Source organism: Trematomus bernacchii, unplaced genomic scaffold (genome assembly GCF_902827165.1).
Source record: "Trematomus bernacchii unplaced genomic scaffold, fTreBer1.1, whole genome shotgun sequence".
Taxonomy (NCBI): Eukaryota; Metazoa; Chordata; class Actinopteri; order Perciformes; family Nototheniidae; genus Trematomus; species Trematomus bernacchii.
The window spans coordinates 4778029-4799577 of NW_022987705.1; the positions used below are offsets into that span (position 1 = coordinate 4778029).

Here is a 21549-nt window from a genome sequence, read left to right on the forward strand (position 1 = left end):
ATAACGTAAAAAAAAAAAATATCAGGACTATTACACTTTTAAATTCTAAAATAAGTGATACAAATGTCAAACGTATTATAAAGAAAGCTCTTTTTTGGGAATTATGCTTACTTATTTAATCTATGGATTTTAATAAATTACATATTTTTACTCATTATTATTTCTATGATTTTATTTAAAAATGATTATGCTGAGTTTTTCAAGACATGTCTGAAATGCTTGTACATTTAAATGCTTTCTCAATAAAAACAAATCTAAATTAAAGTAATCTCATCTCTTTCCAAAAAGTTTCACACTGGACCGTAGAGGGCTCCCACACTATTTGTGATGTAACATGTACATGCACAAACATCATTCTGCAAAAACAAAATCATACCTCTGAGTGAAAGAACAACAAGCAAAACATATTTTTAAAGGAGGAAGACTTTAAATTGTTGCAGCAGAGGATCACACTTAAACTGGACAAAAAGATCAGAGCATTTCCCTTTTCCATAAAAAGATGTTCTTTATTAAAACTACATGCACATTCTTTCATTCCCGGGCCAAAGCATTTATTGGCGGAGGGAGATTTGAAGTTGCAAAAAAAAAATTAGCATCAAGAGTCAGACTTTAAGACTTCATTACAGTGTTTCCTCCCGTTCACTCGTTGGGAGCAGCGAGCACAGTGTCCAGCGCTCTCTGAGCCTCTGAGATCTGCTGCTGCAGTCTCTGCTTCATGGCCTCGTTCTGGGCCTTCTTCAGCATGTCCTGCATGTCTCTGATGGCCGCCCGGTAGCCGGGGGCGTTGTGAAACACTCGGATGGCTTTGTCGCCGCTACAAGCCAAGAATCGTCCGGTTACATCAAACCTGAGGTCGTTGATCTCCTCGCTGTGGACGCCGTGCAGCTCCTCCTCCAGCTGGCCGGTGGTGGCGTTGAACATGGCCACGTTGCAGCCGTCACTGATGGCGACCACCCGGCCGTCCGGAGACAGCGCCGCCAGAGTGCCTTCAGAGGACGAACAGGGGACCGTTTTCAGGAGGTAGGGGTCCTGCTGCTTCTTGTACTCAACATTTGTATTCCACAGCTTCCACGTGCCGTCTTTGGAGACAGTCACCATTCTAAAAAGTGGAAAGAAACATGTTGCATATTTAAACTGAGAAGATGCTGAGGATAGAGATTCTCTGAAGCTCTCTTATTTCCATCTTTACAAAAAATAATGTGTGAAATCATTAATGAAAAATGTTTAATGTTGCTAGGAGATGCATTGTTGTTGTTTAGACAGAGCCAGGCTATGTTTCTAAACGTAATGCTACGCTCGGGCGATATGGAGAAAGAAAAAAAACAATACAATATATGTGACTAAATATCTTGACATCGATTTCTCCATTTGTGCTTTTATAAAATATCTCAGTAATGTGTAGATCAAATGACTAAGTACAGAACAATGTGGTTGTTTCAGAAAACTTGATTTTACTGCCTTTAAAACCAGGGAAAGACACTACTTTTGACATATTGTAAAATGATATAAAATCTAACATGATATGTGGTCTCATGACATAATCTCGACTTTCTTGTCATGTTTAGCATTCATACGAGAGTGGTATCAATCTTTTCATCCAACAAGAAATGGGTTCAGAAAACAATTATCAGCAAAGCCTCCTTACTTGTGAGAGTCATTGGAAAAGGCGAAAGCATGAACTCCTGCAGAGTGGCCCTTCAGGTCGAAAGCTCGTGCGACTTCTTTAAACTCTCCTCCCTTCCCGAAGCAAACCTCCCACACCTTGACGTCAGTAGTGAAACCACATGAGGCTACGAACCTGGGAGATGGACAAAACACACATATTACATTATATACATAGGTGATGACTTTCATTGTGGAAGTAGCAGTGGCGGACTGGCCATCGGGACGTTCGGGACGAATCCTGATGGGCCGGTACTGAAGTGGGCCGGTCGGACGATGTGGGCCGGTCGGATAAGTCACTAGCACCCCCCCCCCCCGTCGACCTTTTACCAGCGGTATTTACTTGCGGTACCGAGGTGGGCCGGTTGGATAACTAGCACCCCCCCCCCGTTGACAATTTACTAGCGGTATTTACTTGCGGTACCGAGGTGGGCCGGTCGGATAACTAGCACCCCCCCCGTTGACAATTTACTAGCGGCATTTACTAGCGGCATTTACTTGCGGTACCGAGGTGGGCCGGCGGTACCGAAGTGGGCCGGTCGAGAGTCCCGGGCTGATTTTTAGTCCGCCGCTGTAAACTGCTATACACAAAAATAAAATCAAACAATTCTTCACTAGGGTTAATATGTTGGAAGACAATTAAACATAATAACCTGCAAAGGGGGTTAATGTGTTTTCTGCGCGATGTGAATCTGAGGGATCCCTATTCAATGTTCTAAGTGAAATGTTTCCAGCGAGGGAGGAGAGACTGACCGGCCGCAGGGGGAGACGGCAGCGTAAGAGTTGGTCATCTGGTTGGTGTTCAGGGAGGCCAGGATCTCCCCCTTCAGGTCCCAGATGTGGATGGTGGTGTCCGTGTAGGCGCTCATGATGAACTTTCCTGCAGAGATGAAACACTGAATCAGTTCATCCTGGCATTACTTAGTATTTGTATCTGATGACAAACTAGAGGATTCAAGTGCTTTAACTGTTGTCACTTTGGGATTTTTGTTTTTAGACGTTAACTTGCATTCATTCATAATCACAGTAAACTAGTCTGGGTACCAATTATCAACACTTGTATGAGGGTTGCGTCACTTTTGAGTCATTTTACAATAGATTTGTGTCTCTGAAGTCCTCTGTGTCTCTTTTTGGTTGTTTAGCTCGCTTGTTTTCAGGTCATAGTGCAAATAAAAAAACCTCAATTAAGTTTAAACATACAATAATAATACAAACAGTATCTACAAATCCAAACATGACTTTAAGACGTTTTATATGTACCTGTCTCTGCAATGCCGATGTTTAGGATGGGAGCCTTGTGTTTCTGTGGGAAGTCCTCCGGAGCAGCTTTGAAGTTCATAGTGCCGTCCTCCTTTTTGGTCATTTTGAATATTCTAATGGTGTCTCCATTAGCCAGCCAGGTGATAAATGCCCTGTAGGAGAAAGGTGTGCATTAGTATGAGCCTGCGTCCAAAAATCACCTCAAGAGGAACCAGTACTATTTTTTAAACCTTACACACATTACACCGTTCCCGCATGCTGGCTCTTACGGAACCGACTAACTCCACTTTTGTGTAATAGCAGCTCTCAACATGCCCAGATGTGTAATGATTTCCACCTCCTTTAATACTTTTCACCTCATTCTGGTGTTGGTGACGTGTATTGTGCCAGACCAGAAATGTAGTTAATTGAGCGGTTTCACACAAAACTAAGTGTTACTTCACAGTTTTACGACAAACTTTTATTTTTTTGACTTGCAAAATTATCTTTTAAATTGACAAACATCATATGTGTAATTCATGGCACAATTCAAACAGGATCGAAAAATAATTTCTCTCTCGCCATTGACTACAGTACATATTTTTTCCGAAATAAGGTCCCATGGGTGGGACTTAGGCTCTCTATTGTGTTTTTAGCACTTGTTTTAATGCTTTGTTAAGCACTTTGTGACTATGTCTGTGAAAAGCGCGTTTATAAATAAATGTTACTTACTTATAGTTTTTTTATTATTTAGAGTTGTTTAGGGGTATATATATCTATATATGAGGGTCTGCTCTAGTACAATAGGAGAGAGAGGTGGAGACCTGGAGTCGGGGCTGAAGCGGACCAGCGTGGCGTGATCCAGATCCACGTTGGCGCGCAGACACTTGTGTTCCCGCTCCAGGAAGTCTTTGGTGCTCCAGATCCGGACGGTGCGGTCGTCAGCGCAGGACGCCAGATACTTCCCGTTACTGCTGAAGTCCAGACACGTCACGTTCGCACTGTGGCTCTGAAGAACACGGACACAAAAGCTTTAAGAAATGGCTTTGGGAGAAAAAGCCTGAAGTGAGGCAAACACAAAAAAACACATCACAAATACAGTTGCCAGTTTTTCAGTTTCTTTTTTATTCTTTATTTATTTGGGGTCACGTTATATTAAAAGTACAGTTTTGCAAATCATATATTTTTTAGAGACACGAAAATGACAAATTAAATACCGAACAAAATTGGTCAAATAAAACGAAAAAGTACATGGGCGTTGTTTGAAATGACAAATATCTACACATGTACACAGTTTTTCAGTTTCTAGTTAAAACTAACACTTCTGAATTCAACATATACATTGTATTTCCATGAAGGTCATTATGTTTTTATGTTGTTTTTGTTTAGCCCTGCAACTAACAATTATTCTGATCAATAATGATAAATGCCATGCCACCACACGACATCAATGAGTGCAAACTAAATAGAAATAGGGGCTTTTTTACTTCTAAACAGTTGACAACTACGAACATGTCGTAGAACAAGCACCCTCTCTTTACCCAGAGGCAGTTGTAATGTCACCGTGTGCTCAGGTTTACCTTCAGTGAGGCGGCCAGCAGCTGGTGGCTGAACGTGTGCTGTGAGGCTTTATCCTTTCGGACGCGCAGCTTCTCCTGCTTTGGTTTCTTGGACGCAGGAACCTTTGCAGCACTGCCTTCAGCTGAGAAACAAAACAGACGGCGACTCAAAAACATTTCAATTTACGAGACCACAAACTAAAATCTGTGCACATTTCTGTTGTCACTATTAAAGGTCTCTGGTGGACAAAGGGGTGACATGGATTTAGCAGTTCCTAACATCTCGTGATGCTATGCTATGGAAGCATCTGTTGTAAAGAGGTTTTTCTTCCTTCCTTCAATGATGTCAATTTAAAACATATAACAACAGTATAATTCAGAAACCCAAAAGTTTTTGACCCAATTGAAGGAAAGACAAATGATTCAAACTTCTATTTTAGTGTTGTCTCCACAGTTTTGCATGAAAGATAAGATAAGATGTACTTTAGTGATCCCAATTTAAGAAATGTTTGCGTTGCAGCAGCATTTAAAACAAGGCATTGTTTAGAAATAAAACAGCAATACAAAAAGTAGAAAATATACTGACGAAAATGGTTTTGTTTTTCCAGTCCAGAAAAGCCTAAATGACCCTTAATCACAACGTGCAACTGGGCTTTAAATATTTAGTTTGTCCATTTCTCATAAAGCCTCATAGTCTTCTCAGTAGGTTAAACTGTCCAGATCCAGAGCTATGCAAAAGCAACACGCTGCCTGTGAATTGAAGCCTGTTTTAGGCATTATAGTGCAAAATGGCCTCTTATTTAAACCTGCACACATCTTGATGCTAGGCTTCCAGCATCTTTGACTGAAGACTGCTGATTTCTCCTTTCCTTATTGCACTTATTCTTAGATCTGTCTTTGTGCACATTCAATCATCTGCAAGTACAAAACAAACCCTTAAAAGAGGCCTTCCTACAACCTAAATCGAAGCTCTGAAGCACTGAGAGGTCAAAGAGCATCATGGTTGAATTCTGATCTCATGTTTGCATAATTTATAGTCAATGAAGACAGGTGACAGTCACTCAAAGTTGCTGTAGTTTCTATTACTCGCTTCGTAAGGTGTCTACGTAACCGTGGAGGTGCAGTTCTTACACTCACACATGAATAAATGAATGGACATGTGTCAAAGACCCCAGTGATAGTGACAGTTAATGACTCATTGCTCGACTAGAGTTACGTTAGCTTAGTGTGTCTCTTACCGGTCAACTCCGCCGCTTGCTCTATTTCCTCCCTTATTTCTTCTTTCCTTTTACCTACCGCTATTGCGACGAGAATAACTAGTGCACCCAATAATAAGGTCAAGGCCACTAATGCTGCTACTTCCATCATGTCAAAAGTTTGGTGCCACGTACTTTAATACACTGCTAACGTCTACTTGGCTACTACCTCGCTACCTGAGGCTACTGCGCATGCGTCAAAGTACGTTTTTGTCTTGTTCTTCGTCGATGTAAATGTTGGCAAACAACGAAAAGCGCCAATACCGCCAACTACTGGACAGGAGGGTTGGCATAAGGCAATGCGTAAAAGGATGGAGACCTCTTGTATTCTTACATAAAAAATGACTCCTATTAGAAAGCAGTATGGAGTAGGGACTCAGATAAAGTCAAGTGAATATACACCAGGGTATATGCAGGAATCCTGAAGTCAAATGTAAGACCTTTTAAGACCCTTTCCATACATTTTAAGACCTCATCGCCACTTCGAGTTTTAACCTTTATATATAGTCTATGGTTTTAACCGGTTACATTGGCGACACACTTTATCTCAAATTTACTATATACAGTATTGATTGTCCTTCCTCCTTATCTTCCAACCATTTGGACGCAAACTTGCATTTCCCCATAACGATGTTGTTTAACAACCGGCGTTGTTGCTAACAAACAGTGAGCGTGTGATGTCCTGTTCAGAGGACGTCAAATCCAACGGGATGCCATAAATAAACTACACAGAATCACACTACACACCTACGCAATGATTACATTCAGGCAAACTGTAGAATACAACCTCTTTGGACAATTTATATACTTATTAAAAACAAGCTACAAAATGTAATGCCTACTTTTTAATAGCCTTAATTTTCGCTAAATTGATTGCCTTTTAATACTTTTTAAGACCCCGCGGACACCCTGATATATAAAAGTCAACAATCACATGAAGAGAAAAGAAGAATGGGACCTCAAAGGGTTGAAATGTGTTCTTTTTGTAACATTCAAGTCCAAAATTCAGTTTTTATTCATTCAAAATTAACCACAAAATGCATCACACAAAACAGAAATCATTTTAATTAAAAAAAACCTCGACCGCAGACAGAAATGTGTTTATCGTCCCGTGTGTTTGACAAATCTTCGACATCATCATGAGAGTTTATGCAATTACTAAGCAGATAACTAATACTTTTCAATATGACAAATTGTATCTAAGTAAAGCTGATATTATTTATCTATTAAAACATTGAAATACCAGAGGGGCTAATGTTTGTTTTGCAGCATGTAATTTAAACACTCACTGTATTAATTAAAAAGGTGTTAACAGTGGTTAAAATATTATTGATCTTCTCAATCCTGTCAGTGACACAGATTCAGCGCCTGGAGCAAAGAGAGGTAGTCTGGCACAAACAAACATCTCAGCATAAAGAGAGACAGAGTTCACAGATTCTTTTCACAGGCATGAAGTTGATGAGTTGGCTTTGGTTTGGTCAGTATAAGATAAGAGTAGTCATCTTAGTCCTATACTGACCTGCTAATTACATCAGTGTTGGCAATCACTGTCAAAAAAAGGCTCTAGGAATGCTTGAAATGACAAAAAGTATGAAACAAGAACACAAAAGTCTGCAGTAACTACTTTAAGACATTAACTAAGTCGCCCTTTAACTGCAGAAACACATCATTCATTTACAGGGTCAGAGAGCCAATTAAAAAAATAATTTAAAAATGCAAACTTCTCATAACTTTACATTTACACTGCAGTGTTTTTGTACCTTATCTGAATCAACTGTGCCTTTCATCCTAATCACACTCATTCATTCAGATAACGAACTCAAATACTCTGTAACATACAAACCAGTGAGCTCTTCACGTATAAAAAATAAATGTTTGAGTCGAGGCGTCTCAACTTCTCCTTAAGACCAACCAATGGGAGTGTCCACACACTGTAAAAGGAAAACAAAAAAGGACTTTGGATATGCTTTTGTTCAAAATCAAACGTGTCTTCTCCCTCTCTTCAAGTATAGTACGTTGTTATGGATCCTGTCTCCTCACATGTAGTCATCCAGGCAGCGAGCAGGCTGTGTGCTCTTTCCAATTCCTCTACAAACACAATGTTTCGGGCAAGCACAACCACCTGAGGAGGGGGAGCAGAGGACGTGGTGGCAGCCAGGTTTGAGGGGTTTGATCAGAGCAACGTAAGCCAGATCAACGATAGCAGCAGCAGCAGCTGAAGTCCTCTTTAGGCGGTGCTGGACACACGGAGCACGTTACTTCTTCCTGTTGTGCTGCCTCCGCGCCTGAAGCCTCTGACGAGCTCCAATTGGCTTTGATCCGGCTCCGATGGAGAAGGAGGGAGCGGCTGGGGACCCTGAGGATAATGACAAGAAGCACCTGTCATTTCTAAGGATCAAATGTAGGTTTGTCCTTCTACTAGGGCTGCTCGATTATGGCAAAAATTATAATCTCGATTATTTGGGTCAATAATTGATATCACGATTATTAAAAACGATTATCCATTTACTTTGAAAACATCCATTTATAAAAAAAAATATTTGAACAGTATGTTTTTAACAGTTGATTACCCTGAACTTTAAGTATAATTCAACTGAAAAACCAATAAAAAAAACAATAAAAAATAAAAAAATCGTTTTATTTCGATTATGTTGTTTTCATAATCGTTGCAAGCCAAAATCGTAATTGCGATTAAAATACGATTCATTGAGCAGCCCTACCTTCTACTAATAATAATAATAGACTACATTTGTATAGCGCCTTTCAAGGGACCCAAGGCCGCTTTACATGACGAACAAACAAACAAGAGGCAAATAATGAAGTAGAAATGTAATAAATAGGCGCGTTCACACCGGAGTACTTTTCACCGTACTTTTCGCGTTTAGTTCCGTTAGTACCCCTTATGTCGCGTTCACACCAAAAAGAGTACTTAATCCCGGGAACTTTTACCCCCATTTTTAGTGCCTGCTGAGAGATGGTACTATCCTGGGGGAAAAAAGTGCCCCAGTTCTGATTGGCTGGGCAAATTGCAAACCACGCCCCGTACAACTCTGAAATGTTTTGTAGAGCCGCCATTTTATTATCCTGGCATTAGCATTCGCCCAGCGCACAAACTCAGAGAGACTAACTTATGGCAACACAAAATAAAACATGGGAGCGGTGGAGATGAGGAGGTGTCGGCGTTCTGGCGATTTACTCGGAAGGCTTCAGTAGAAGCTGCTGGGAGTCCCAGCAGCTTCTACTGAAGCCAGTCCCCAACTCCGGGGACTTCCGGCCGGGGACTCCGGGTGGCAGTATACACCGTGAAGTTGTTTGGGGCCTGCTAGTAAACCCAAAGCAGAAGAAGACGAAGTGACGTCAGCGGCTCATTTGCGTAATCTTCCCTCAGGGAATTTATTCCGGTGTGAACGCGATCTGTACTAAGTGCCCTGGGGTAATAAGTGCCGGGGCACTGAGTACGGCAAAGTACTTTGTGTGAACGCGGCTATTAGCAGTAGGAGTGGAAGCAGGGGGACTGTGGGTTAGGGGTCCAAAGGCCATGGTGAACAGGTGAGTTTTTAATGATGACTTGGAGATGTGAAGGGAAGCAGAATTGCGGATCTCTGCAGGAAGTGCCTTACCACCAGAAACAAAAATGACATACCGAAAGGAACAGAGTTGAAGCCTTGGACTGGAGTTGCAGGACTTCCAAAGGGAATCGGACCTGCAGCGGCGGGAGCACTCTGACCGAAGGATGGGTTAGACGTTCCTGCAGAGAGAAGCACAACTTTATTAAACAGCTCTTTGAGCAACATCAAAATAGCAGTTTTCCCATTCAGCATTGTACATAATGGTTTCTAAAATTCCCATTTCTTTCTTTCTATTGCGTAGGAACGTTTTAGGGTTTAAATTAGATATTGTATTATTCTCATTCAAAAGACTGACATGTTTGCAAAATATTGTAGTTTCGATCTGAAATATTAAAGCTGCATTCTCTCACAAAGCTTGTACTTTATCTTACTATAAACAATTACATACATTTATGGCGCATTTCCACTACAGCGCGGAGAGCGGTTTAAGCTTGCCGTGCCCGGCCCGTTGTTGGTTGCGTTTTCACTAGGCGTAGTTCCGGCTAGCAGGTACTATTTCACAGTTTTCTGGCTCTCCAAAATCGAGGTTCTTTCCGGGCCAACAACCGGGCTGAGTATGCTAAACTAGTGAGAGAATCGCTGGCAACTACAACAAAATGCTTTGACAAGTCTGCAGACAGACGGCAGGCGAAAAACCTTTTAAAATGCGTGTTTTCTGAATGGAGATTGGCTAAGCTAACGCAGTATATGCTCCGACCGTCCACACTCACAACAACGGCCTACAGACATAAATAAACCAGCGACTGTATTCGCCATGACACAGGCAGTCTGTGGTTTGTACTTGTTTAACTTTTATCTAGTTTCTGAACAGATATGAGGAGCTGTGAGCTCTGAGGGCTAACAGCTAATGTTGGTTTTCTGTGGTTCTCATTGAAGATGACGTCACGGCTCCGCCTACACTGCGTTACTATAGATACTACCCCAGCTACTAAACTGTAATGGAAACGCAGCATAAAGTGAGCCTGGCCTACCAAGGCCTAACTATACCATACTAAGCTGTGCGAGGCCCTGCAGTGGAAATGCGCCATTGCATGCATATCATAGAGCAGTTCAAGGTTTTACCCTATCAAGTTTGAGTTGCGTTTCTCACTGAAATATAAAACATAAAATGTGTTTTATTTCTTACCAAAAGCTGGTTTGTCAGTAGCAGCAGCCCCGAAATTGAAGCCTCCCATCTGTGGTGCAGGGTTACTGGGGGCTGGTGTTCCAAACTGGGGGCATGGCATCGCAGCTCCGAAGTTAAATCCACCGGATGCAGGCTGAGCCGGACCGGGCGCCGCCTGCTGAGGAGCCGCATTTCCAAAAGAGAAGTTGGAGGAGGAGGAGCTCTGAGTCTGTGCGGCTGAACCGAAGCTCGGAGCAGCCGAGGGGGCAGCAGAGGGAGCAGCGGTGCCGCCGAAAGCAAACCCAGTGGAGCTGCTTCCAAACGCTGGTTTAGCAGGCGTCCCAAAACTGGCAGCTGTTGTGGCGGCAGTCGACCCAAAGGGGAAAGAGGGTGGGGCGGTGTTAGGGGCTGGGGTGGATGATGCTCCTCCACCGAAGTTGAAAGAGTTAGGCGCTGCCACCGAGGAGCCAAAGGTGGTCTGTGCTGCCGCTGAAGAACCAAATGTGGCCTGTGCTGCCGTTGAAGAACCAAACGTGGTCGGTGCCGTTTGTGCCGCTGAAGAACCAAATGTGTTCTGTGCTGCCGGTGCCGCCGAGGAGCCAAATGTGTTCTGTGCTGCCGGTGCCGCCGAGGAGCCAAATGTGTTCTGTGCTGCCGGTGCTGCCGAGGAGCCAAATGTGTTCTGTGCAGCCGGTGCCGCCGAGGAGCCAAATGTGGCCTGTGCTGCCGGTGCCGCAGAGGAGCCAAATGTGTTCTGTGCTGCCGGTGCCGCCGAGGAGCCAAATGTGGCCTGTGCTGCCGGTGCTTGAAAGGACGGCTTCCCAAAGCTGAAGGTGGACTGGGTGGTGGTGGCAGCAGTGGTGGAGGAGGCCGTGGTGGCCATTGAAAAGCCTCCAAATGAAGATGTGGTTGTGTTCTGGCTGGGAGCGGCCTGACCGAAGGAGAATGCCTTCTGGTTGGCTGCCTGAGGGTCTGCCTGTGTGGCACCAAAGGCGAAGTTGCCCCCGCTGGAGGTGGTGGTGGCAGCAGCGGTCAGGACAGGAGCAGCAGCAGCAGTAGTGGTCGCGGCTCCAAACTGAAATGAGCTCCCGGTGTTAGGCGCCTGCGCTGAGGCTGAGCTGGTGGAGGTTGTTGTTGGTGCTGACCAGTTTCCAAAGAGGGATTTCACAGCTGCTGGGGCTGCGGGCTGCGTGGCAGCGATGGAGCCGGTGGAGGAGGGGGTGTTGGTGATGGTTAAACCAGGGAAAACAGACGGGGTAACTGTGGTGCTGCTAGTGGATCCACCAAACATTGATGATGTGATACTGGGAGAAGCGGTGGCGGCTGAGTTAGAGGTGGTGTAGGGTGGAGGCAGTCCGAATCCAGCACTTGAAGTAGCAGCTCCAAAGATGGGCTTGAAACTTTGGACAGGAGGTTTGCTCTCCGGGGTTGATGCAGCTGTGGGGGTGGTGGTGGTGGTGACGGAAAAAATGGGTTTGAACCCTGAAGCCAGCAGAGGGTTGGTGTTACTGAGTGAAGCTAAGCTGCTGGCGGGGGAAGGGGCAGCAGCAGAGACCGGGTTGGAGGCGGAAGAAGCAGCAGCGATGCTGATCAGACTGCTCAGTCCAAACAGGGTTGGTCCTGCTACAGCAGCAACACTGATGGAGGGCTTGGAGACCTGACTCAGCACCTGGGTGAAGGCTGAGGGCTGATCCACACCTGTAGAGGAGGATGTAGAGGTGGAGGCAGGAGGGGCGACTCCTGCAGTGGAAACATTCAGGGTGAAACCACTGGACTGCACCGGCGTGGAGGATGCAGACACTACGGAGACAAAACAACAAGAACATGTCAGAATCAAACAAGATGTATATGATCACCTGTGAAAAAGACTGCTCCACGATTGTTGGTCAACCCTGTCAGAGACTTTATGACTCAGCATACCATAATAACCTATTGAAGCTGTCCAACTACATCATCTGGGACCCAAACCATGTTCTGAACAGCGAATATGAACTGCTACCATCTAATGGGAGATACAGGGTCCCGCGATTCAATAAAGTCAGACTGAAGCATCCTTTGTGCTCCAGTCAACCCTCACAGAGCTGATCCCAGATCAAATGCACACTAAAGGGTCTTTGAGCATGTTTTCTCTCAGTGATCGTGCTGTTATTTCAGGCTTGATCTGACCATTAAAGTATTATCGTATCATACTTACGTCTAGGGATACATGGCAAAGTGAAAATTACTTATTATTTTTATGTTATAGATCAAATTGCAAACATGGCTTCAGAACTTTTCTGAAGAACAGCTTCAGTTCAGTGACGGTACCTGTAGTTGTGTTGAGCCACAGGACCACCCTCAAAATCCAGACACATTGGGGAACACTTAAACGACGTGTGTGTGTGTGTGTGTGTGTGTGTGTGTGTGTGTGTGTGTGTGTGTGTGTGTGTGTGTGTGTGTGTGTGTGTGTGTGTGTTACCTGTAGTTGTGTTGGCAGCAGAGGTGGAGCTCGCAGGAATGATGATCTTCATCTTCAGAGCCTCCAGCAGCGGGTTGGATGCTGCCGGGGCGGAGCTCACACTGACGCTGGGGTCCAGGTTGATGACGGGGGTGTTTGAGAGTGTTGAGGAGGCGGTGGGCAGAGGAGAAGCCAGGAGGCTGCTCAGGGTGGTGATGCTGCTGGAGGAGGCAGGATGGAGGGAAGTGGAGACTGCGGGGGCGACAGACTTCTCTGGCTCTGGAGCTGAAGAAGGAGAAGTCAAAAGCTCATAGGTCAGGTGGGTGGGGGGGGGGGGCTCAAACGTCTGGTCAAGTCTGACTGTCCTGACACACCATGGTCTCCAAAACAAGTAGAAATAAAAGCTGCTTTACTATTTGGAGTAGGGCTCTAATGAGGGCAACTAATGATTATTTATAAGTCCATGTACATTTGAATTCTGTTTTTCCACGGTGAGGGATTGGAAGTCTTGATTTATTCAGCAAAAAACCCAAAGGTATTTAGTTCAACAGGATTCAAAGAGAAAGGCAGACACTGTCCCCGAAGAGAGAGAGTCTGAAAATTGGTGCAATACTAGGTATTTTTGAGTCTGGAGTCGTTGGGTGGCAGAAGGATATTATTAACAATGAATGGCAGCCTGGCATTATTCAATAGTAAGAGTCTGTATGTGTGAATGGAAGATAAAAGTGCAGCATGATTTAAAAATGTCCATCCCAGGTTCTTGAAGTCTAGACCACATGTGTCAAACTCAAGGCCCGGGGGCCAAATCAGGCCCTTGGTGGATTTACTTTCGGCCGGCAGGATAATTTCTAATTACTATTAGATCTGGCCCTCCGGTATATTGCACGCACACCTTCACTCAATCCTGAGGGTTTCCTCAGCTCAGAGCCTGAGCCCAAACATTGATGAACTTGCACCCAAGATGAGATGCCAAGTATCTGGCTTGAACTAGCATCACAGAGCAGCACACTGAGTTTACATGGATGTTTCCTTCTGCACTTTTTCTCTTGCGACAACAGGGCATGTTTGTTTTTTTCTTTGAGGGGAATTGTTTTTTTGAAGCTGTTGTTGGCCTGTGGAAAAATGTAATCATAAGAAATGACTCTGGAAAAGCTGCAAATAGAGCCATAAGAAATGAATGCAACTGATTATTTAAAGTTTAATGTTGTTTTTATAGTCAATAATTTAAGCTTTGTTAGTTCCAGGTTTAATATGTGCAATAAGTTCATTTCAATACGTTTTGCAATAAACATTGAACCAGTCCGGCCCTCGACTAGTACCCATTTTTTAATTTTGGCCCACTGTTTATTTGAGTTGGACACCCCGTCTTTTTTTGCGATTACATGACCCCACACACACAAAAAAATGTTGCATATAAAGAGTTTGAAAGTGTTGCTGCTTCCACTCACCAGGGGTCTCCAGCACCTTCTGGATTTTGCTGAGCGCAGCCTTCTTCTCCTCATCCAGGTCCTTCACAGTGATGGTGTAGCCCAGCTCTGGAGGTGGAGGCTAAAAAAATAAAAATAAAAACACAGAGTTTAGAGAGAAATCCATGTCTCTGTAACACACGGCGATATTCAGAAGGACGCACTCCTTACCAGAGAGATCTGATCGTCCCGGTGGCTCGACACCAGCTGGATCTTACGCTTCCTCTTCCCACCACTCCCAGTAGACTCTGCTGAGGGGGTGACTGGCAGCTTGAGAGCTGGAGTACATTTAGCTGCAACATCATAATAAAATGGACAATAAAATGTTATTGTTTTTTTACATTTATATGTCTTTTTATTTGATTGTATAATACTTTTTTACACAAACGTTATCTTGCACCTTTTTCTCTCACTTAATCTGTGTCTAATTTGCAATAGGGTTAAAGCATTTGTTTATCCGAAAGGGCATTTTCACGCTGCAGCACCATGCAGTACACAAGAGTGATCTGCTCGTGATCATGATGGAGAGAAAGAGAGTTCAAAAGTGTGGTTACACTTCTCAAAGATCGTTTTGGACAACACCCATTGCCACAAGTGCAACAAGTGTTTTCATGTAAGGGTCGAACATCTGACAAAAGTGCCCAACTTTCAGACGGAGCAAAGCAGTTTTTAGAGTGCCTATCTAGTAGCTCTGTTGTTACCCCATCTACAAGTTTACTGTTCCTAATTTGTTTAGTTTTTCCCCTTAAACAAAAAGAACCACTAAGACCGGGTATATGCAGGAATCCTGAAGTCAAATGTAATACCTTTTAAGACCTTTTTTAAGACCCTTTCCATACATTTTAAGACCTCATCGCCACTTTGAGTTTTAACCGGTTACATTGGCGACACACTTTATCTCAAATGTACTATATACAGTATTGATTGTCCTTCCTCCTTATCTTCCAACCATTTGGACGCAAACTTGCATTTCCCCATAACGATGTTGTTTACCGTCGTAAACGGACCGTCGCGCGCTATCAAGCAGTGAGCGTGCGATGACCTGTTCAGATGACGTCAAATCCAACGGGATGCCATAAATAAACTACACAGAATCACACTACACACCTACGCAATGATTACATTCAGGCAGACTGTAGAATACAACCTCTTTGGACAATTTATATACTTATTGAAAACAAGCTACAAAATGTAATACCTTGGAAAATTCCGTTTAATACTTTTTAATACCCTTAATTTTCGCTACATTTATTTATCAACTTTTAATACTTTTTAAGACCCCGCGGACACCCTGCTTCTAGTGTGTTTATGAATGCAATGCACAATTATAAACCGACTGATTCAACCAACTAACATGTTTTTGTAGGGATGCACTGATCTGATATTCTGCATCGCTATCTGCTCTTGTGCTGACCCTGTTAGGGGTTGGTTTTTCGCCCAGATGTGAAGTAGTTAATTTCTCAGTCTCTCGCTTCTTCTCACTAGTCACCATAGTGTCAGCTAAATGAATCCAGACAGTTTTAGTGTCACAGCAAACCCCTGTCCTCATGTCATCTTACATAACCATAGTTCCAGAGGCACACTGGTGTCCTGGAGGTCGAGGGGCTGACCATGAATCTCAGGTTTTACATCAAACCAGTGACTGTTCATTTGTTTAAATAAAAATAAGAAACTGTACAAGGTCTCAATGTGTTAAAAGGAGACAACCTGTAAACCCCGAGTTGATGTATCTGATTATTTATTTTTTATCAGGACAGTGCATACCTACCTATTGTTGCCATATTGAACTCTAAGCAGACAAACCACAGTTTGCATCCAACTGCCCATTTATGTATCGTGCTGTTGGCCACAGAGCTGCACTTCTAAGTTGACTTCACCGTACAGCCACTGCAGATAAATGAGACTTACATGTAACAGGAACCTTCTCAGAGGCCGTCTTCTCTGACCTCACTGAGGATGCTGAGCTGGGAGACTGTCCGTCGTCCTCCCTGCAATGAAACCACAGGTTACAAACTGAAATATTGTCATTAAATGACTAGGAGGAAACAGACTGAGACGTACTTGGCTCTTTTGGAGGCTGCCTCTGGGGTCTGAGAGCGAGATGACCCGGGGCTGGAGAGAGGGGAGCTGGGTGCTGACCGCTTCTTCCACTACGAAGGAAAACATGAATACATCTTAACAAATAAGCTTTATGTCATTGCAGCGATATGTGCACTTTAATTTAGCTGATAGGCGCTACCTGGCTGAGGCCCTTTGAAGAGCTGTAGGAGCTCTGGATAGGGTTTCTCCTGCTGCCGGGGGTTCCTCTGGGGGTGTGGACCCCGCTGCCGGAGCTGATGGAGGAGGTGCGAGATCTCTTCATGAGGGCATCCTCTGCAAGGGAGGTCATCCCTCTTTTCAGGCTTCCAGGCCTGAAGGAAGGAAGGAACGGAAAGCATTTTCACATTTGTTTAGACAGACACAATATACTTCACAGCATCAAATATGCAGTCAATAGACCTCAGAGATGACAAGATTTGACAGTAAAGTGTCACTTCAGAAAGTCAAACTTACTTAGGGACCAGCAGTGATGGTGTCCCGTTGGGCAGGAGAGGCTCAAACGCAGATTGTGCGCTTCCATTGCTGTCATTACGCCTTTGGGGAAATAAAATGGATTACAAACAAACACACTTCAACTGACTATATGTATAAACCAGGTCCTGAGAAGCACGTGTTCTTCTAAAATCTTGAGATATCGACAAATGTTCACACAGAAATAGCTAAAGCCCTGTTCCCTTAGGCCTAATTCAGACATGACAAAGATGTACTGAGAGAACCAGAATGCTTTTTATGTAAAACAGTTTGCTGGATATTCATTGATTTATCCATGCATGCAATGCGGGAGATTCTCTCTAGACGACTACGACTTCTAAAAGGTGAGCCGTTGGGCAGGCTACTTTTTGGTAGCCTTGCTCACCAGACTAACATTTCTTATATTGTAAGGAAGTAATTAGTGCCAGTGAATTCTGCGTACCTTCTTTTGCTTTTCTGCTCGGCTGTGAAGCTTCCGTCCTCCTCCTCAACTACTCTCTTGCGGCTTTCCTTCAAAACCTTGAGGACACTTTCTCTGGAGCAGGGGTCCACAGGCGCCCTGGGGAGCCCCGCACAACTCAGATGGTCAAAACTAAAAACAAAAAGAAAGTTAGAATTGAAACTATGGTCAGTGTTATCAGTCAGTTTACAAACCAATGGACTTAGAGATACCTATCCATATAATGGAGTGCGATAATACACCATCACTGTTGTGGCACAAGTAATCACCAGTTGCTTCATACTTTAATTGTCATCAAACTGTTTTTATCTTAAAATGAGACATTTCATCTTAAAATCTAAAATACATATTAGTCCTCTTGCTGTGTTAGAGATATCAGCATTAGAGATGTCTGCCCTTTCTCTATTATAGTTCAACTAGATGATGGCCTTTGCTTGTGGTGCTCAAGCTGCAAAAGATACATTAAAAAAAAATTCTGAGCAATGTCCTTTTCCAGAAATCATGACGCAGTTACACGAGTTACAAGATATGTAAATGTACAACATGTTCTGAAAGCACACTTTGAAGATGATACACGGTAATATGAAGTACAAAGTGGTGTTTTTTGTAAGAAAATGGACAAACACATAATAACCCTGGTATGATAAACAGACTGATTATTGGCGTGAACGTAGAGACCTGGGGGAGCTGAGGTGGTCCGGCCTGGCGATCTTGATGGTGACGGGGCTGAGGACAGCAGAACAGTTACGAGGGCTGAGGATGTTTTTCTTCCTGAAGCTGTCCCACTTCACAGGAGGTAGGACTCCCACTTGTGAGACCCCGGGCTGCTGCAGGGGGTAATGACGCTGGGGGGTGATGGTGAATCTGCCCGCTGTGGCCGGCGGCTCCCTGAGGGGAAACAAATGTTTAAATTACAACACATATCTACATCTCACAGAGCATCAACTGTGACTTTAGCTCTCTGTCTATTACTAAGTGATTCAGTTGTGAAGCTCAGAGGTGGGAAGTAGTGGAGTACAAATACTTTGTTACTGTACTTAAGTACATTTTTAAACACGAGTATCTGTAATTCTACTTGAGTAAAGGATGTGTGTACTTTTGCCATCTCTGGTGAAGCCTATGGGGAAAAGTCCAAACTTGTTTTTTATAATCCAGCCACTGGTAGTATCTTCAAATATATTATTGTGGTCTGCTGTCTGCTATGAAAGATACAACGTTTGCCTGTGCTGAAATCCACATTTAAATGAACCATCTCCTCACATTATAACTTTAACATGTGCCTTTCCCCTCCACTATTGCTTCCTATGTCAGGTCATGTTAGTCTATGAAAATATTGGATGAAAGCCCTGTTTGTGCATTCAGTAAACATTTCATCACTACACCGAAAAAAGTTTAAAGCTAAAATCTGTTGCTGGATAACTTCTAACAAAAAATAAGTTCAATTAGATTTGTTCTCTAAGGTTTGAGGAGGGAAGGCTTTGGACCGAAACACAGAGTACATTGCAGCTTAGTTTAATGATGGGGTTGTGTTTAAATGATCAGTTTGTGTGACTCAATGTGTTTTTCTCCAGCAACAGTAGGCTTAGGGATCATTATACCATATACAGGCACACTTATAATGGCATATGCAATTTCTGATTAAAGAGAACAAGGTAATGCTTCACTGGGTAACACAAAATATATTCTAGTGACTAAAAAGAGTAATATTGGATTGACTATAGGAGTCCTTGACCGTGTGCTTTGATAATGTGTGTTTGTCTGAGTCAAATATCTCTCAAAAAGCGGCTACCTTATTCTTTGTTGCCTGTTTTAATGTGTCAATGGTAATTTATCCAAGAGTTAATAATTAACGTTAAAACCGCGCCAAGAAATTGAACCGTCTCCTGGATGAGAGCTGCGTATGATGCAGCGTTGTTTGGCCATCAACGTACCCGGCAAATGAGAGCCTCCTGTTCGGCGTGTAGACAGCATGGTTGGGTCTGGCCAGTCTCTCACGGAGCTGCTCTCGGGGGTTTCTCCCGGCTCTTGGCCTCCCGGAGTCGGCAGTTGGACTTTCGGGTTTTCCGATGTAACTCCCCATGAGGAAATCCCGAGGACTGAAAAGAAACGACTCAGTGTGCAAAGTATCCCTCCTATAAATCCCAGTTTCAACGGGCCTTTCTCTGAAGTGTCCCTCAAAGGACCGGTGCTCAGTTTTGTTTCTGCCGCTCTTCGTTTTCCCCCGAGCGGCCACCGACACGCCGGTTGATACCCAGCCCCAAAACCAGCGCCGGAGCACGGCTGGAACTCTCAGGCGAGCCCGAGGATTGAGGCCTAACCTGGCGGGAAGCGGTTCTCCGCTTTGATAGTAACACACAATACAACACACTGAAAGAAATAAAGTCACCCAAAGAAAATTGGGAATATAATAAAGAGCAAGACTAACTACGCCTAAAACAGAGATAATAGCTATATGTTTCTCTCTCGGTGACATGGCGGCAGCGCGCCGCCGGAGGACTTTCATATCCCGTCATGCTCTCTTCGGACGCGGCTTTTCTTCTTCGGGTTTTGGGGCCTTCGGCGGTTTGGGCATCAGCGCCATTTACCGGCCTGGAGTCGATATCACCCCTGATGTATTTTTTTAATATTTAGTACTCTTTATAGAACTCAAAGCCAACGAGTACAAGCAATACGTGATTAAAAAATCCACAAGGACAAAAAAGGTTCTTTATCAAAAGTCTAAATCATTGAACTACCTTCAGTTTCAGATGCTTTAACATCAGTCCTGCCAGGTCAAACAGGTTGCATATAATAGCCATATATAATAAACAACAAAACGTTAGCTTAAAGTAAGGGATACACAGTCAGAGTAGTTAGCTAAGAAAATAATGTCTCTGACAGGAGCAGATTGCAGGTTGAAAAAACCCTCAGCTCCGAGCTCGGCAGAATCTGCACCTGGCTCGCCGATAATAAATTATCATTACACCTGGGTAAAACAGAGTCCATTCTCTTCGGTTCGAAACATAATCTCAGCAAATCCGACGACTTCTCAGTTGCAGTGGGTGACATTATTGTCACAAGTAAGAAGGAAATTACATACCTAGGATCTATTCTTGAGGCAAACCTCTCCTGTGACAAAATGGCATCCAATGTAATAAAAAAAGTCAATCAAAGAACTAGATTCCTATACCGGATCTCCTCTCTGGTAAACAAAAACACCCTGAAAACTCTGGCAGGAGCACTCATTCAAGGGTACTATGACTATGCTTGCACGTCATGGTACCATAGCACCTCCAAGGCGCTAAAAACAAAACTTCAAACATCGCAAAATAAACTGGTCAGACTACTGCTTGACCTTTCATCTAGAACCCACCTCACCTCTGCCCACTTTGACAACCTAGGATGGCTTAGAGTAGACGACAGAGTACAGCTACTTGCAATGGGCCTGGTCTACAAGATCCACTACACCTCTATGGTACCCATGTACATGTCAAATTCTTCCCAAAGGTCAAGGAATACCATGATCATAACACCAGAGGGAGCTCCACAAATCATGTAAAACCCAGATTTGGCACAAAAAAAGGGGAATACACGTTTCGCAATTATGCCACATCAAGGTGGAACGCTCTTCCCACAACTGTAAAGGAAAGTAAAACTATACTTACCTTCAAAACCTCTCTTAAAGAGCACCTTCGGGGGAAAGCATTGCAAAACTGGCCCCGGTAATGGTACAAATCTCAACCTGTCGTACAATGGACAGCTTCCCCCCCCCCATCTATGTATATACTCGCATTTTAGACTCTGTTACTAACTGTATATCTGTAGACTTGGTATGTCTTAAATGTCCGGTTAGGATGTATTAGAACGAAATCTAAAATGAAAATTGTAAATAATCCATCTGTATGTAAAAAACCACCTGTATGTAAATTGTAAATAAGCCATCTGTATGTCATATATGTCTTATATGTCTTAAATGATATGATGAATTGGAAATGGGGGACCCTGATGTAAACAAGACGAAAGTCTTTCTCTGGTCTGCATCCCCTTAACAATTGTATGTTTTGAGCTGTACTGTACTGTACCCAATATACAAGCTGTTAATAAACTTTTCAATCAATCAATCATAAACAGTTGAAGGGTGATTCTCTGAATCGGGTGCCCTTTGTGTCCCCCAAGCTTACTTCAA

The 21549-nt window shown here is 43.5% G+C and overlaps 2 protein-coding genes across 2 annotated transcripts; both read right to left on the reverse strand.

Moving 5' to 3' along the window:
• Window positions 1-405: 405 nt before the first annotated feature.
• Window positions 406-5916, reverse strand: tbl2 (transducin beta like 2). The gene is made up of 7 exons (XM_034140617.1): window positions 5699-5916; window positions 4482-4603; window positions 3726-3910; window positions 2923-3074; window positions 2416-2542; window positions 1646-1798; window positions 406-1099 (listed from the first exon to the last, which is right to left on the reverse strand). The coding sequence occupies exons 1-7, from the start codon at window positions 5826-5828 to the stop codon at window positions 640-642; spliced, it is 1329 nt and encodes a 442-aa protein (XP_033996508.1). The 5' UTR covers window positions 5829-5916; the 3' UTR covers window positions 406-639.
• Window positions 5917-6689: 773 nt separating this feature from the next.
• Window positions 6690-19917, reverse strand: pom121 (POM121 transmembrane nucleoporin). The gene is made up of 13 exons (XM_034140087.1): window positions 19316-19917; window positions 18063-18272; window positions 17367-17516; window positions 16907-16987; window positions 16593-16764; window positions 16415-16503; window positions 16262-16341; window positions 14525-14646; window positions 14336-14435; window positions 12909-13172; window positions 10472-12250; window positions 9360-9464; window positions 6690-8072 (listed from the first exon to the last, which is right to left on the reverse strand). Exons 1-13 carry the CDS (start codon window positions 19885-19887, stop codon window positions 7972-7974), a joined length of 3825 nt encoding a protein of 1274 aa, XP_033995978.1. The 5' UTR covers window positions 19888-19917; the 3' UTR covers window positions 6690-7971.
• Window positions 19918-21549: the final 1632 nt, after the last annotated feature.

Bases quoted from the DNA above. Each gene is read 5' to 3' on its own strand.
- pom121 (XM_034140087.1), bottom strand. From the start codon at position 19,887: ATGAAAGTCCTCCGGCGGCGCGCTGCCGCCATGTCACCGAGAGAGAAA. The intron at 14,647-16,261 runs GTAAGTCTCATT...ATGATGTTGCAG, and splicing joins TGAGAAGGTTCCTGTTACAT to CTAAATGTACTCCAGCTCTC. The intron at 13,173-14,335 runs GTGAGTGGAAGC...CTCCTTCTTCAG, and splicing joins GAAGGTGCTGGAGACCCCTG to CTCCAGAGCCAGAGAAGTCT.
- tbl2 (XM_034140617.1), bottom strand. From the start codon at position 5,828: ATGATGGAAGTAGCAGCATTAGTGGCCTTGACCTTATTATTGGGTGCA. The intron at 1,799-2,415 runs GTCAGTCTCTCC...TCCATCTCCCAG, and splicing joins GCCGTCTCCCCCTGCGGCCG to GTTCGTAGCCTCATGTGGTT. The intron at 1,100-1,645 runs GTAAGGAGGCTT...TCCACTTTTTAG, and splicing joins TTTTCCAATGACTCTCACAA to AATGGTGACTGTCTCCAAAG.